Raw genomic sequence first — 15,397 nt, forward strand, 5'->3', positions numbered from 1 at the left:
GAGAGCTATAAGGGTACCGGTAAGCGCTAAGCGTCGGGGTGGGGGAGACGCGCGTGCAGCTTTGCGGTCAACAGATGTAAATACCGCGCACCTTCCCAAGCGTTTGCGCTGAAAAACGCTTAACCAAAGCCATGGAGCACAATCATTGCCGTCAATGCCAGGGACATATTCGAGTGGAGGAGGAGCAGTACGTTTGGTATGTTGTGCATAGCTTTCATCCTGTTGACAGTAACGCAGCTGCTCAAGCCTCCTGAGCTCGCAAGCACGCCTTCCCTTCACATTGCCACCAAAGTCAATGCACCAATTACCTGAGCTTGATTTTGATGGCAATGAGCAGCCGGTATATGGAGCTATCACCCCCAGTAAAGTTAGAGACGACGATGCTTCGGCTTTCGACTCAGACACAGAGTCTGATGGGACGATCACACCGAGAGCAAACGTGGCTAAGCTCCCAAATGGTATATAGCCCACCCAGTTTTTGAATGTCAGCTAATTCAATGTGCTAGGGCGAAACACGCAAAGTGCAGAGTTTCCAGGAACAAGTGTTTTTTACATCAACAAACATCAATTTCACCGCGTGTACCCCAAGCTTACACAACGGATTGTTCAGCAAGAGCATCGACAAGAATTGCTGCATCGAAAGTTGCGCTCATGCCTCCTCCAAAACAAACAGGCTCTGAAGCTTTTTCTCTCCAAAGAGGTGCAGAAAATTAGCGAGGCAATTGACGACGTCTTTGCAGAGCAGGAAGTGCAGCTCGATTGCTTCTTGAAGGATCGCAAGGAAGAGTTGGCCAGGGCCCCGGAGAGCATGTGGGATTTCCTTGAGTCTTGCCTTTCAGAGTTGGAGCATGCCGCAGGTGTGTAGGGTCAGCGGAGTTGTGTCTTTGACTGCATTGTTGTCTATCCTTGCTTTCGTGTTCAATCGGTTTGTCCTGCTCTCCATATCCTCCTAATTTGGGGGGTGCCCACTATTGTATATCGATGGTTCCTTCATTAGCCTCGGTTTCCTCTCCATATTGTATATCATATTGTATATAGACATGTACAGCGGTATCCTTCTAGTGCGTGTCTCAATTTGTTTTGAAAGATGTGGGTTTACTATGTAAGAACCTAAGGCGCACAACATATCTCTGATCTATGTTGGAGAGACAAAGAGAGGACATCGTGGTGGACGCCGACGAGAAAAGGTTTGGGCGCTTAGATCAATCGCGTGACGCTTCTTTGAGCACCCCTCTTTGAGGAGTCTCTCCGCCACTTGTATTCAACTTGGTCCAGCCAAGGACTGTGTACTCTCAGCGATGGTCTTCTCATCTTCCAGTCTTTTGAACCTCAAAGCTTCATTGCAGGTCGTCATCCTATCCTGGCCTGTGCAATCTCTCTCCGCGCACTTTAGGCAGTCCCTCCTGCCTTTTGCTGATGATCTTTGTCCTTTAGTAACCCTCATGGCTGCCATTTGAATCGATGCCTTTGGAGCTCTTATCATTTATCCATTTATCGTCGACTATTTCATTGCCTCGCCGCATGCCGATACATACCTTAGTACGTGATCAATTTGTAACGCCGTGAATTGCCATCTCACTCACCCGTCTTTACGCAGTTCTTTTCCTGTGTCCAAACCCCCAGGAGAAGATTTGTTGACGCGCACGTCGTCAACCCGGGTCAGGGAACTCGAAGATGTTTTGAGAAGGTTTGAACATCGACCATGAAGCGTATTCGCGCTGGTGAATCTCGTTTATGAATTATCTACTGCTTTTCATACCTAACGCGACATTCGTAGTGCGCATATACTGTACTCCTGGTACATCCCAAGATATCTGCTGCCTAAGCGCCATGGTGTTTTGACCTTAAACTGCGATCCTGTCCGTTAACAGGATATTCGTATGAGTACGTTCGTCCTTTCATGTCATCCATATCTTGTGCTTTTCTCATTCGCGTTTATCCCTCTAGTGCTGTGTTAATGTTGATTCCAAACAATATTGGATTAGTGTGATCATGATGACGAACCCATGTTCCGAGTACGTGTGAGCCAATCAAATCGAGCGTTTGTTCCCTCGATTTGATCGTACTAAACGCACGCACTTTCTTGCTGATGCGTCGTTTCGCCTAGAATATCTGCCTATTTGCGCCATACATCTTCGTTCAATCTTCCGCGCAAACCCTCGTCGTTGCTCCGATCCTTCGACGTAAATTGATCAACGGGGTCGTTGTCGTATTCGCGCTGGCAAAGACGTTCTTTCGTACTTTCGCTGTGTGTGATTTCCGCCTCCATTGTGTATGTTGTTTGATTTCACTCTCGTTGTTCCGTTGTCGCTTACCATCCGCGCCAACCTTGGTCATTCATCATCAGATTCAAGCATTTAGAGAGAGACTGTGCGCAAGCGTGGACACGTCTCTTGCTGCAGGTACGATTGATCCACATTTCTCAAAAGCCACGGTTTTCTCATCCGTTATGCGCCAGTTCTCCTAGTGTACATGGATATCTTCTTGCAGTACAATCGAAAGCCTACACCCCGATCTCCTGAACATTCACATCGCTCGACGTTTTGCAGTGTGCAGTGTACGCGCTTGTTCACGAGATCCAAGGCTTGCTTGTTTACTGAGGACATCGCGAGCTGCGCCCCTACGCACGGAAATGGCACAGCCCGGTACGTCTATCATTTGCCTTAGCGTATCTGGATTGTTACTCAACTCACCTAACCAGCCGCTACGTCGTGATCATCACCTCGAGTGCATCTCTTGTACCGTTGTGCTGCGGGATCGAGAAGCCACGAGATCAGCTCTGAACTCAGGGAGCAGGGGTTGGATTCGATCATTCGAGGCGGTGCAGCTTGAGACTAAGTATCAGACTGAGCGTGGGCTATGGGCATTTTCAGTAGGGTTTCGATGGACTCTTGGCTCATACTTTCTACTGCTGATGACGCACTTTCGTCGCACTCGCTGTTTTGTGTTTCGACAGATGACTAGTACTCGTACAATGATGATTACACCAATGGACTGAAAGTGATAATTTCGCTGCGCGATAGTATAGTAGTAGTGTATACACCGCTTGCAGCCACCTTCTCAGCCAATACATGTTCTCGGTAGCGATGAAGTCCCGGTAAGGAAGTCCGTACGTCTGATCATTTCAGCAGAACTCGTCCAGCGTCACGACAATCATGGTCTAGTATAGTAGGATATCGTAGGATGTAGTATATGCTATGAGACGACACGCCGGCACGGAAAGCGAGTCAGACTAAGAGCTTGCGTTCATGATGGCGCAAAGAACGGGATTGCAGTCGTCCGAGGTCGGATTGTGGACGGACGGCGCAAGCATGGGCCAGTGACCGCGTACGTCATCCTCGGGTTTTCACAGTGGGACAGTCAACAAGTCGACCGCCCGACGAAGCATTAGCAGTCCTGCATTCCTGCTTGCGTGTAGTGGCGGCGCTTCCTTCACTACCATTGCAACGGTCGTTATCGCTCCATCCCAAGGCGCTCTACCACACCCGTTCGTCAGTAGACGCAACGTCGGCGTCCGTCTCAGGCCCTGCCCCGTCCCTCGGACCTCAACCCACTGCCAAACCGCTGAGGTCGCCGGCACCCAAGCAGCCGCGAATCCCAGGACAACGGGGATATGGCCGTGAAAATGCTTGAAGGGCAAGCGGGGAGGACAGGAAAGACGTGCGACCCTCGGGAAGGTGTCCAGAGTCGCATTGGAGGTGCATTTTCGACGATTTTCGCAACACAGACGATGTTCTCTTGAGGCAGAAGGAAGGGCTTGCGTGGTGTAAGGTGTTGTTGACACCATCTGAAGATACACGGCGATGCTAGAAGGAATGTATAAGCCGACAGGTGCAGTGCGCGAGACTCCCTAGGAACGCACACCTAAACGATGGAATCCACGATATTGGGCAATTGTCGCGCCGGAACGCCGTATATGCGACCAAGCGCAGGTCGGCTGAGGACAGACGAGTCTCACCTGTACGCTCGTGAAAACCGAGGGCGCTCAGTCTACAGATCCGGGATGCAGGGTAACCAGCTGACATGGCCACCCGGAACAGTCGTCCGACTCTTAGGCACGCCTCAATCCTCGATTGATTGTTGCCGCAGCGCGCTGGTCCCTGGACATGGCAGCTTAACGAAACCGCGCAGGTTGTGGGTCGTGTTCTGCTTCTACCCCACGTTCAGGGCTCCATTCGCTCGTGCACCTTCTATACACCGAGTCACCCAGCGGCGTTGTTTTCGATTTCGGTCGAGAACACCTCGCGCGGGCTTATCATCCATCCGCAAATAAAACGCCGAACCCACACAGTAAGGTGTGTATGCACCTATTGCTTGCTCTCTGCTGCGCACTACGCAGCGCCGCAACGATTGCGATTACGATCACGATTGCGAGTGCGAATGATCGATTAAGTATGCGCATGCTCTGCGAGAGGACAGCGACGCCGTCGTCGAGACGTGCTCATGATAAGTGCGAGCCAACGGGCGGGGTGGGAGAGTCGGCTGTCGCGCACGTACGCAGGTATGTATGTGAACCGGGAAGGTTGAATGTCGATGTTTGCATCGTGCGTCGGGGATCGAGCCTAAAATGCAGTCCGGCTTGAGGGGCAAGTGGTTCAGAGGCGAGCAGTTCAGGCTCAGTTTCAGAGACCCAAACCGAGTGACAGTCGATAAGACCCGTAAGGCTTCGCCTCGCTGTGTTGACTATACTCTCTGCAAGTTTTGGCGTTTTTGGCGACGAATCGGGGTAAGGAGCGGCTGCTCTAAGCGGATGTGGGGGTGGGAAGTGCTACAGCGATGTGACCGGTGACAAGCTCACAGAACTCTGGAGCTGGGAAAGGACTGGAAAGAAACACTAGGAACTGTTATGGGCAACAAACCACACAACACCCCAAATGTATCCGGAACGAGTGAAGATCCTTCGCAACGGGTGGAGGATACGACCTTCGAGATAGGATAGCGACAAGACTGAACTCGTATGTCACATCTCATACATAACCTTACAAGGTTTTGATTTTTGATTCCAGCCACTGATGCAAGTCATTGGCCAGACCGTTGAAGCAGGGGATGAGGCCGGGCTCGTCAGCTGTTTGAATCTTGAGACTCTGCTTATCCTTGTGCGTTCATCGTACCAGTCTTGGATGACCTTGAAGACTAATTTTTGGATTTCAGAAAATTACTATTCTCGCGAAGTTCATCCCTTGGCTGGCAGAATTCCTTCTTCGATGCGGCGGCAACCGCGCCTTCGACGGCGACCTCCGCGTCCTTGCCCTCAACGCCCTCAACTGGACTGTGCAATAGTAAGTGTTTCTCGTCCCATATCTGCCTTTACTGTTGCCGTGATCTGTTGACTGACCTCTATCACAGCAAACAGTCGAAAGTTCAAAGCCACAACCTCGCCCCTGCCATTCTTGAGGGTCTCATGCCCATCGCTTCAGAAGAGGAGCCAGAGGCCATCGATGATGACGCGCGGTCTCGGGTATGCGCTCCTCAAATATTAGAACATCGTATCAAGTTCCTGATCAAGTTTACAAGTCTGCGCTCAGTCTGCGCTCCGTATCATCGATGGACCTGCGACATCGCTTCCACCGCCCAAGTCTTCCCTGCGCTCTGAATGCTCATTCAGAAAGCTTTCTCTTCTGCGATCCTACGCATCGTCGTGCTGCTATGCTCGCGTTGAATGTTTCCGTGGAGGGCTGTAGCGAGTATATGGCTCCTCTCATGTCCGAAGTTTGGCCAGTCATCGAGGCTGTGTTTGGTGATAGCAATGCAAGAGTTTGCAGGGCTACATGTGTCGCCGTTAGTTGCCTCTGTGAATGGTTAGAGGATGAGTGCGTTGCTGAGCATACCGTTTTGGTTCCCGTAAGTTCTCAGTTTGTGTGTTTCGATCTTCTAATATGGCCTGACTTCAAATCAGGCCATCACGAACCTCATCAATGACCCCGAGGCTCAACCATCTGCGTGCACGGCCTTGGATGCGCTGTTGGAGATCCTTCACGATGTGATCGAGCAAATCTTCCTCTCGTCATGGAGCGCCTTGCAGGCCTCGATACCGCTCCATCCCTGTCAAGTCCGTCATTACTGGTGCCATCGGCAGCGCCGTTCACGCGTCCAAAGAGCGGTTCCTCCTTTACTTTGAACCGATCATGTCCCGGCCTCAGCACTTCCTTGTGATTACTGGTGAGGGCGAAGAGGTTGAGTTGCGCGGCATTACGATGGATGCGACCAGCACCTTCGCCGAGGCCATTTGCAAGGATGTGTTCCGGCCATTCTTCCCTGAAATGATGAAGCAGGCGTTCCAAGGGCGCTGAGATGGGCAGTGCCCGCCTCCGCGAGTGCAGCTTCCTCTTCTTTGGCGTTATGGACTGTGTGTTTGGAGAGGAGTTTGCGGCATACCTTCCCAGCGTTGTGCCGCCTTCGATTGCCAGCTGCAAGCAGGTCGAGCAAGGTGACGAGAATCTCAGCAGTGAGTCTGGCAGGACTGCTTTCTGGTCTTATGCTAACGTGCGTTTTCTAGTCTTCGGCTCCGAGGGCTCTGCTGTTTGTGCGTCGGGCTCCTCCCCTGCCAATGCCATTGCCGTCATGGACGAGGTTGATGCGCATGGCAACGCCTCTATTGAACTAGAGGATGTGGATGTTGGCCAGATGGTTGATGTCAACAACGCCATTGCTATCGAGAAAGAGATCGCTACCGATACTATTGGCACCCTCTTTGCATCTACTCGCAACCACTTCTTACCACACGTTGAGCAATGCACCGTCGAGTTGATCGACCTCCTGGACCACTAGTATCAAGGTATTCGCAAGAGCGTCACTGATTCTCTCCTTGAGATCGTGCGGACATTCTACAATCTCAGTAATCATCAAGAGTGACGACCCGGCGCTGTTGTCGTGAGTCCCTTGTATACTTATTGTGCTTCGTCTGATTGATTTTCTTGTGAAGCATGTTCCGGTAGACACACAAGTGAAGACAGTCATCAGCCATGCCATCCAGCCTTTGCTGGACATGTATGAGAGCGAAGATGACAAGTACGTGTTTGTTTCGATATATATACTCTCTTTTGGGATGAGAATTTTCCTCAGCTCACTTCGACGCTATGCGAATGAGACGACTTTTAGTATTTTCTGAATTTGCTTTTGAAATATCTGAAACCTTGTTCTGACTCGGTTTTTCAAGTCTGTTGCATCCGCTGTTTGTGTCGGTTTGGCTGAGACACTCAGTCCTGCGTTTGTCGAAGGACGTGAGTCTCCGTTCCCCAGCCCATGCATGATCTCTTGCTGAAACTATTCCAGATCTCGACACTGTCTGCAATATCGCTATTCAGATACTTGAGCAAAAGGCGTTCTGCCAGCAATATCCTGACCAAGATGGGGCAGAGGAGGCACCCGAGGACCAAGCGGAGTACGACTCTGTTCTGATTTCCTCTGCTGGTTACTTGGTCGCCGCTTTGGTGAATGCTCTTGGCACGGACATTGCTCAAGCATTCGAGAAGTTCTTCCTCTTGATCGCCAAGTACTACGTGAGTGATCTCCAGGATTTTGCCGATAAGCCTGTATATTGACTTGCCTTTCCATTGCAGAAAAAGAGCAGATCGCTCGCAGACCGTTCATCGTCTATTGGCACTCTTGCCGAGACTATTTCAGGCATGAAGGGATCTATCACGCCGTACACTGAGCCTCTGCTGGAACTTTTCTTTCGAGCTCTCAGCGACACCTGAGGCCGAAGTTCTCAGTAATGCTGCGTTTGCCGCTGGCCTCCTTATCGAGAGCTCCGACATCGATCTCTCGCAGCAACACCTGCACCTTCTTGGAGCGCTTCAGCCTCTGTTCGTTCTCGCTCCTGATGCTCCTGCCGGCAAACTCAATGCGCGGGATAACGCAGCGGGGGCTATTGGACGCACGATCATCCGGAACACTGCGGCCATCCCACTCGGCCAAGTCCTGCCTGTCTTCATCGACGCTCTCCCTCTGAAAAACGATTACCTGGAGAACCGCCCTGTGTTTCGGCGATGAAGATGGGTTAGTTACTGAGTACTGAGAACCGAAACAATGATACAGGAAGGGAGCACGAGGAGACTAATGAGTCAGGGGAGCATTGAATATTGAATATTGAATGTCAACACGATCGCACAAGTGACTTGAAAGGAAGCGTCTGGCCAACGGCGAAGGGTCTAGGGTTACATGATGAACCAAAAGTTTAAGAGTGGAACCGCTGACGCGCCATCCAAGCTTAGAGAGCCTTTCATGCGCCCGCAAGTACAGGAGATCTGCGATTCGGTAAGCAGATGGGGCTCCGATAATTGACCGGTTATATATTGACCCCGCAGTTGGGATTGGTGGCGGTGAGTCTCGGAGCTCTCAATCAGGGCCCACAGGGGAGTCCGGTGCTGCGGCTTTGCTACCCGGACCACCACGGACCGGGGTATCACCTCTCCATTTTCCACCCAACTTGAAGTCCATTGCTTCAGCCTGCCACTCTCCTATTTCTCTTTCACTCTCACTTTCCTATTTAATACTCTGCCGGACGTCCTCTCACAGTTCTCCTCTTCTCCTGAACTCGCCTCAGTCATGCAATTTCACTTTTCTGGCGCACAACAGGGCCCAAGTCTGCCTTGCGCTTTGAAGAGGTGCGATTTCTCATATTTACATCCAGGTTCAAATATCTGATATCTAACTCTGAACTTGAAATCTAGCCCTACTCGCAAGCATCGCTGGTGTCGCTCTTTAAGTCACATATGCCGCGTACTTGGCCCACTTCGACGCGAATCCGCTTTCTGCATCTGCCTGTCGCCAATGAACTCTACTCTCCTTTTCCTCGCGGCCCATCGTCGCGGTCATCGTGATCATCAAATCTCTAGCCAACTCCTCGACCAGTGTTTCGTCAGTACAGGCGTGCACGGGAGCGAGCCAACGCTCAGAGATGTCGTCAGCAGTATCTTGGGGTGTCCTCCCCGTCGGGTCGGTGTTAGTGCATCAGGAATAGCTCGAGCAATTCGTGACAGTAAAAAATGCCACTTTGCTCGTCACAAAGCACATCAGGTTGAAGACGGTCACATCCCAGAGCTCAACAGAGCCTTCGTATGCGGATGAGGGTTTTTGCAGTATGTTTCTCATTCATTCTTTGAGCTTGGTGACAAGACGATTAGACGGTATATGGATCTACTCCACCAACCTCTTCCGCTGATCCATTTCAGCAGACACATCCACCAGCGCGACCCCGTCGATTTTAAACGACACACTGTCTCTATAAGCAGCCAACTTTGTCTCACGACGATTCACGCGCAGAGGCTGAAACCGAGGACGATGGTGCCGGCAACGCCGATGCCAGCCTGGAGCATCTCCCTCGGCGCCATCGAAGTATGGCCCAACATTATGCTCCGTTTCTCCGCCACCTGGACGAATCCCATATTGATGATCAATCTTATCACAACTTGGTCAAAGCTGATGGGCGGCTGGTGGGGAGCTCGAGGGACGCGTTGAATGCGAGTAGATATCTTCCTTATATTATTTCCTCGTCGTCTTTTCGTTCCCTCCCTACCCCGGATATCTTACTGACGAACTTTCTCGCACTAATAACACAGTCAGGCGATAGCGGACATCCTCGACCTCGACCACGAACCTATGACCGTCCACGGCATAACCTTTACCGCCAAAGTCTCTTTCCGCAACGCTTGCTTCACCATAGCCCCCCGCTACGCCTTCGAGTGTCTTATCCCTCGGTCATCTCCGTCAAGATGCATTGCTCCATTCCAGGCCAGGAGGCAAATGCGAGGATTATGTGCGAGACCGATCACGCATAAGGAAGCGATGGGACTTAGGAAGTTGGCGCGGGTGCACGTGGGAGTGACGGTGGACATGAATACGGAGCATGGATCCGACTTGTTGCAGTTATTGGCGGCAGCTTCGATTCGGCCTTTGGCGCTTTCGTCTCCTGGCAAGCCGGTCACATATGCGTAGTCTGAAATGAACCGCTTTTCTCATTGTTCTCGTCGCAATGACTTGCAGGCGTCTCGGTATGCCTTTTCCTTTGCCCTTTGCGCGCCTCCTATCGCTCATCGAAAGATAATGGCCTACATCACGCAACCCATCGCAGAGCGCAAAGCAAGCATTGTTCAGTTCATCGACAGCGTGACACACGATTGTCCCAAGGCCGCGCCCCGCTTGACGATTCGCGAGACGTTTGAGAGCACGGGGACAACTGTATGGCCACAGCCATGCTGGAAGTACGTCGGTCGCCATAGGAAATTATTGTAATCCAAATGTACTATATACAAAGCAACAATAAAATAAAGCAATTCAGTCTGTAGTATATACAAGCAAAGCAGTAACAAAATAGGTCGATGACGTGTCCATCTTAAGAATTCGCAAAATCCGAGAGGAAGCTGTTGAATGCAAGATAAGCTCATGACATCAGGTTCAAAGCTAGCGGCGTATCCCAGACTCACCACTTGTTACGCGGTCTGACCGTCAGCAAAGATATCTCCAAAGGTAGAGCTCCGAGCATGCCCATGTCTACGCTGACGGGAAGCTCTGAAGCGATGGAACATGCACAAGTCGAGCTCGTCAAGATTCATATCAAAGTCAAGTTTTTGGTCACTGGTAATGAATGCCAGGATGCTTGTAGATAGGGTATCGGCGGTGCACGTCCCTGCTACCAGGGCCACAAATTTACCACGATAGTATAAGTGAATGGAAAGCTTGACTGGCGCGTATCGATTGGTGTCTTGGAGATGCGTGACAGGATACTGGCTATGGATACATGAGTTAGTGTTCTGCGTTGACAATAGACCACTGCCAGGTGAAAACGTACACCGCAAGGTCCTCCTCGTCGCTGACGACATCCCACTCAGTAAGATCAATGTCGTGATCACTTGCGCTGAGAGCATGGTCTGAGACGCGGGGTATCACGGCGTTGCATAATGAGAAACACTTACTGTGTGACGTTCTGGTTTTGCGAAGTCGCGTCGGGGGTATAGCTAGCTGTATAGGGTCAATATTATAGGACTTTTCAGCATAAATGATAACAAGAAGCGCACCGGTAATGCCTTTGACCCGACGTTGAAAATGACAAGGAGGAGGACCAAGGGAGTACATTTCGTATATAGATTTCGAACAAGGTGTTGACGGAAGCGAAGAGGTGGTGATGCCTGGGAAAGAAATGCAACCAGCGTACCCGTGACTGTGTCGGCGTCTGTGAGTCCAGAACAGAGAGACGGCGCTTTGACGGCGCTTTGGGCGCTCCCGCCAAGTTCCTTTTCCTCTCATTTCAATCTCAATTCGTTTTATGCTACGGCTGGACTCGTAAACAAAAACACAAGGTCGACATGTTTCTTGTACAGCACGATAAACCGATTAACCGATCTTTTTGAACAGTCAACTCTAGGCCCATTTGCAGCCAGCGCAACGAGATAATGCAAACCCAATCTCCATGAGAGAACAGGCTCCCGACGTGGTCTTGTGAGCTAATGCCATACCGAGGCCAGCTGCGGAATTGGTCGGCACCTGTCAATAGGCTGACGTTAGCCACTATGAACGAAGACTAAGACCCACCCTAGTATCTCGCCCTCCTTCATCCGATGATCGAGGCACTGCCGCGCACTCAACGACCTTTCGCGAGTTTAAGACTTGAAGACCTTCCAAACAAGTGGCCCACGAGATTGCTACATACGCTTGTCCTAGTCACATGAATAATATGCGCTGATTGAATAGCTTGGCCTGACCTTTCTCGAAAGACCTTACCAAGATCAACTTTGACCCGCTCCAGCGTTCGTCCTTGTGACTTGTGGATACTCATGAACCACGAAGGGATCACCGGTAACTGTATTGAAGGTCGAAGTCTACGTCAACGTTCAAAAAGAGCAGACAATCGCGTTGAACGCACTTGAGTTCTGCTCACTTGGATCTCGCCGTTAGGTAACTCAACCTTCCACAGCTCAGGCACTACTAGGATCAGGCGCGTCATCCCCTGGGTCGGTGGTCGACTCCTTGCCCTCGCCGTTAGCATCAGCGTAGATACCAGAAATAAATGAGGGCCAACGCTTACCTCCTGATCGCCCTCAGTGCCATACTTAGTCGGATCGGCAAACCGGAGAATGCGGCCCATGCTGCCATTCACCAGCATGTCGTCCAAGTTCTTGATAAGCATAACCTGCGCATCTGTGCGGAGGTCGAGGAGTGCGGGTCCAAGCTCGCTAGCATCTTCGCCTTCTGTTGAGCGTCTTGCGGCGAGCCGCCGTCAACTGCCTTGAATAAATGACTCTCAGCCTGGAGCTGAGCCATCCGTATGGCGTTAAAGCGATCAACATCATTGCGACGCGGAAATCTGCGAGCTTATGCATCAATGCATCACTGTTCCAAAAAAAACACCACGCACAGTTCAGTGGGCAAGATGCCGTCATGGTACACGATAGCGCGCGACAAAGTCTTGAGCCTGTCGATAGACTTGGCTGATAGATGTCCGAAGCGCATCTCATTCAGCATGTCGACGAATTCTGTCATTAGGCAAAGATATTCATTGGTATTCAACTACAGCCATGGCGTGGAAAGTACCTTGATCTCTCTGGCGGAATACTTTGGTCAAATTGAATGTGCGCTCGAAGGTTGCTTTCCACAGTTTCGCTTCGAAGGCAAACTTCACCTGCCTAGTACCTTGGGTGACGGGTGGTAGTTGGAAGAAATCGCCTGTTACAACCAACTGAAGATGGATGATCAGCTTTGGTGATCTTGCGGAGTCATGTAGTTGTGAACGCGCCTTGATACCACCGAAAGGTTCTTCTTTACCCCTGAGGATCGAGCCTACTTCAGCCAGTTTGTCGAAGAGGTCCCCATCCACCATAGAAACTGTCAGTCGCATATTAACGACAAGTAGCATCGATGAAGTGATTAGCGCCGTACCTTCATCAATTATAAGAACCTTGGTCCGTAGCCAACGTGAGACAGCGTTGTCGTTCTTACGAATTTTCTCAGCTAGGTCCTTCGAGCTACCTTGGCCGAGTCCAACGCCCGCAAAGCTGTGGATAGTAACGCCCCGTATGTTACATGCCGCGATGCCTAGCATTACTCTAGGATTCATATTCGGTATCAAGGGAAATGGCAAGCGAACCTGTTGAAGCCGTAATTGCGATAGCCTCCGGAGACTGGGCATGTTGCTTGCGAAGAGTCTTGATGATCTCCCGAAGGAGTAAGGATTTACCAGTTCCTATTCAGCGTTAGCTAGAACATCAAGAATTGAATGCGCGCATGTATCCATTTACCCACCAGCACTACCAGTGTAGAACACGTTGCGGCCCTCCTCTACGAGCTTGAGTATTTGTGCTTGCTCCTGGCTAAGGAACACGGGCGCCGCTTTTTCAGACCTGCAGACTGATTTGCTAGTGGTTGAAGCGACAGGGCGAGAAGTATTCGACGTAGGACCTTCCACTATGGAGGCACTCAGGCCATCGCTTGAGGTATTCCTGCTGGATGGACGCAGCCTTGGCTGCTGCGCGACGCCGCCTTGTGACGATGCTGGGATTGGCCGCTTGTTTACATTATAAGACGGTACCATGGGCTTCCGAGTCGTCGGGATATCCTTTCCACTGAGCGCATCCGTGATGGCTTGTAGCCTACTATGCCTGCGTCCTTGGGGTGACTGGGATGGCCGCGAGGCCTGTGGCGAGGACTGGCTCCATGGGACGTCTTCCGAAACCTGGGAACTAGACATTGACCAGTCTGTCTCGAGCGCTGTGCGTTCAGATTGCGACTTTCTCGACATAATGAGTAGTGGAAAAAAGGTCTTGAAAAAAGTCAGCGCAGAAATGAGACAACTAGAACCCGATAAAATATGTCACGTATTTCATTATTCGACTGCCAGTATATCTTTCAGGGAAATCACAAGAAATCACCGACAATTTCTGGCAAAACCCGAGGTTTGGTGGCTTCCCATGGTCGGGCATGATCGCGCGGCGTGCACAGTGTGACGTCACCACACCGCTTTGTTCCCGCCTCTCTCTTTCATGTCGCGTCACGTTCCCTTTGTCTCTACCATCTCTTTGTTGCTCGTTATGTCACGCATAATGTACCATAGTATTTAGGACGCGAGGACAAGGCTCTCTAGCCATACTCGCAGCGCTCGCGACGCGCTTCGTTTTAGTCTCCCACCCTCCTCTCTTAGACACATATACATCCTCGCTTTTTTATCTAGTTTGTAGTACTATCATCGATGAGATGGAGGAAATAACGCGTTTCGAATATGTAAGAGTGGTTAAGGAGCATATTAAAGGAGTCCAGGCGCGCCCAAGGTCATCAATGTGATGTATTATCGAAATAATGCGTCGAAACATGCTAGAGATGGCCAGGGAGCATTCTGGAGGAGTACGGGGATAGCGAAGGTCACCGGTGAGGGAACAATGCCATGGGATATGCAAGAGAGGGTCAAATAACTGGAGGAGTACGAGAGAATAACTAAGATGATGATGTGAGGGTTTGGTATTTGAAAGAGAACACGCCACTCCATCGTCAAACCTCCACCTTGGGGCCAGCCACTACTCGAGCTGTGAGTTGAGTTCGACTTGGAAGCGTCCACAGCTTCAAGCAGCTCTACCTCTGGATCTGCCTCCGCATCCGAATCCACATACGCGTCCGCCTCATCCTCAGCCTCGGCATCCACATCAGTCCGTTCATCAGCATCGCCCTCGCCAACAGACACATCTGTCCTCACAGCGGACACAGGGTACGTTTCCAGACGCGACTGGTCACCTGAACTTCAGGGGAGGGTCCGAATGGTCGGCGGTAAAGGTGGGACGGGGACCACCACGGCGGGACGACGAGTGCAGGAGGGCGGAGGCGCAGCAAGGACTCTTCCAGCGAGTACTGTGTGTCCAGGAGAGCATCTGTATGGTGGATGCTCCACTCGGGTGGAGGTTAAGAATGAGTTTGGTGGTGTTGGATGGCTGCGTGCTAGGCGACAGCGGGCAATGGCAGCCAGTTGCTGAGCATTGCATATACAGCGGCGCTCAACGCGCTTATGTTCTGCGCCAGCTATGTACATCGAGGCATGAATACTGGTTCGACGAGAGATAAGCAAATTGCTTACCAACTACATACTGCACCGGACCCTTTGCGACCCAGTACCCCCATTTCTCGACATATTTTCCCCGTAACGACCTGGGAAACCGCATTGGCGGCAGATACGCTATTCTTGAGCATTCGTTGGTGGAAATCTGGGCAGCGGAGGCACCGTTCATACCTGAAGCAGATTATCAGCTAAGCTTCTAAGATCACAAGTCAAACTACTGGCGGTGATACTGCCAAGGCTGCCCGAACCGTCTGAACAGGCCCTGCGTGCGCGATGACGGGCGATAGTAGCGAAAAGGTTGATAAAATTGTACCATTCGGATAGGGAGAATGCTCCTCGCCAGTGGCGGCAAGGAGACCAGGC

At 51.2% G+C, this 15,397-nt stretch overlaps 6 protein-coding genes across 6 annotated transcripts; 4 read left to right on the forward strand and 2 right to left on the reverse strand.

Annotated features, from left to right (window-relative positions):
- Nucleotides 1-131: 131 nt before the first annotated feature.
- Nucleotides 132-865, forward strand: PC9H_011226 (uncharacterized protein; the record flags this gene model as incomplete). The annotated part of the gene is made up of 3 exons (XM_036780711.1): nt 132-187; nt 238-458; nt 507-865. The coding sequence occupies 3 exons, from the start codon at nt 132-134 to the stop codon at nt 863-865; spliced, it is 636 nt and encodes a 211-aa protein (XP_036628094.1).
- A 4,147-nt stretch (nt 866-5,012) lies between these two features.
- On the forward strand, nt 5,013-6,290 carry PC9H_011227 (uncharacterized protein; the record flags this gene model as incomplete). The annotated part of the gene is made up of 6 exons (XM_036780712.1): nt 5,013-5,096; nt 5,152-5,279; nt 5,347-5,458; nt 5,515-5,841; nt 5,897-5,980; nt 6,051-6,290. The coding sequence occupies 6 exons, from the start codon at nt 5,013-5,015 to the stop codon at nt 6,288-6,290; spliced, it is 975 nt and encodes a 324-aa protein (XP_036628095.1).
- A 1-nt stretch (nt 6,291) lies between these two features.
- On the forward strand, nt 6,292-6,768 carry PC9H_011228 (uncharacterized protein; the record flags this gene model as incomplete). Its single annotated transcript, XM_036780713.1, has 2 exons — nt 6,292-6,445; nt 6,497-6,768. 2 exons carry the CDS (start codon nt 6,292-6,294, stop codon nt 6,766-6,768), a joined length of 426 nt encoding a protein of 141 aa, XP_036628096.1.
- A 217-nt stretch (nt 6,769-6,985) lies between these two features.
- PC9H_011229 (uncharacterized protein) lies at nt 6,986-7,992 on the forward strand (the record flags this gene model as incomplete). The annotated part of the gene is made up of 4 exons (XM_036780714.1): nt 6,986-7,008; nt 7,201-7,220; nt 7,273-7,499; nt 7,681-7,992. 4 exons carry the CDS (start codon nt 6,986-6,988, stop codon nt 7,990-7,992), a joined length of 582 nt encoding a protein of 193 aa, XP_036628097.1.
- Nucleotides 7,993-10,430: 2,438 nt separating this feature from the next.
- Nucleotides 10,431-11,073, reverse strand: PC9H_011230 (uncharacterized protein; the record flags this gene model as incomplete). The annotated part of the gene is made up of 4 exons (XM_036780715.1): nt 10,431-10,728; nt 10,790-10,855; nt 10,914-10,959; nt 11,016-11,073. 4 exons carry the CDS (start codon nt 11,071-11,073, stop codon nt 10,431-10,433), a joined length of 468 nt encoding a protein of 155 aa, XP_036628098.1.
- A 3,202-nt stretch (nt 11,074-14,275) lies between these two features.
- PC9H_011231 (uncharacterized protein) lies at nt 14,276-15,369 on the reverse strand (the record flags this gene model as incomplete). The annotated part of the gene is made up of 4 exons (XM_036780716.1): nt 14,276-14,715; nt 14,785-14,997; nt 15,053-15,205; nt 15,253-15,369. Coding segments are annotated over 4 exons (923 nt in total), but the record flags the coding sequence as incomplete, so codon positions are not given.
- Between the last annotated feature and the right edge of the window lie 28 nt (nt 15,370-15,397).

Source organism: Pleurotus ostreatus (assembly GCF_014466165.1).
Source record: "Pleurotus ostreatus strain PC9 chromosome Unknown scaffold_8, whole genome shotgun sequence".
Classification (NCBI taxonomy): Eukaryota; Fungi; Basidiomycota; class Agaricomycetes; order Agaricales; family Pleurotaceae; genus Pleurotus; species Pleurotus ostreatus.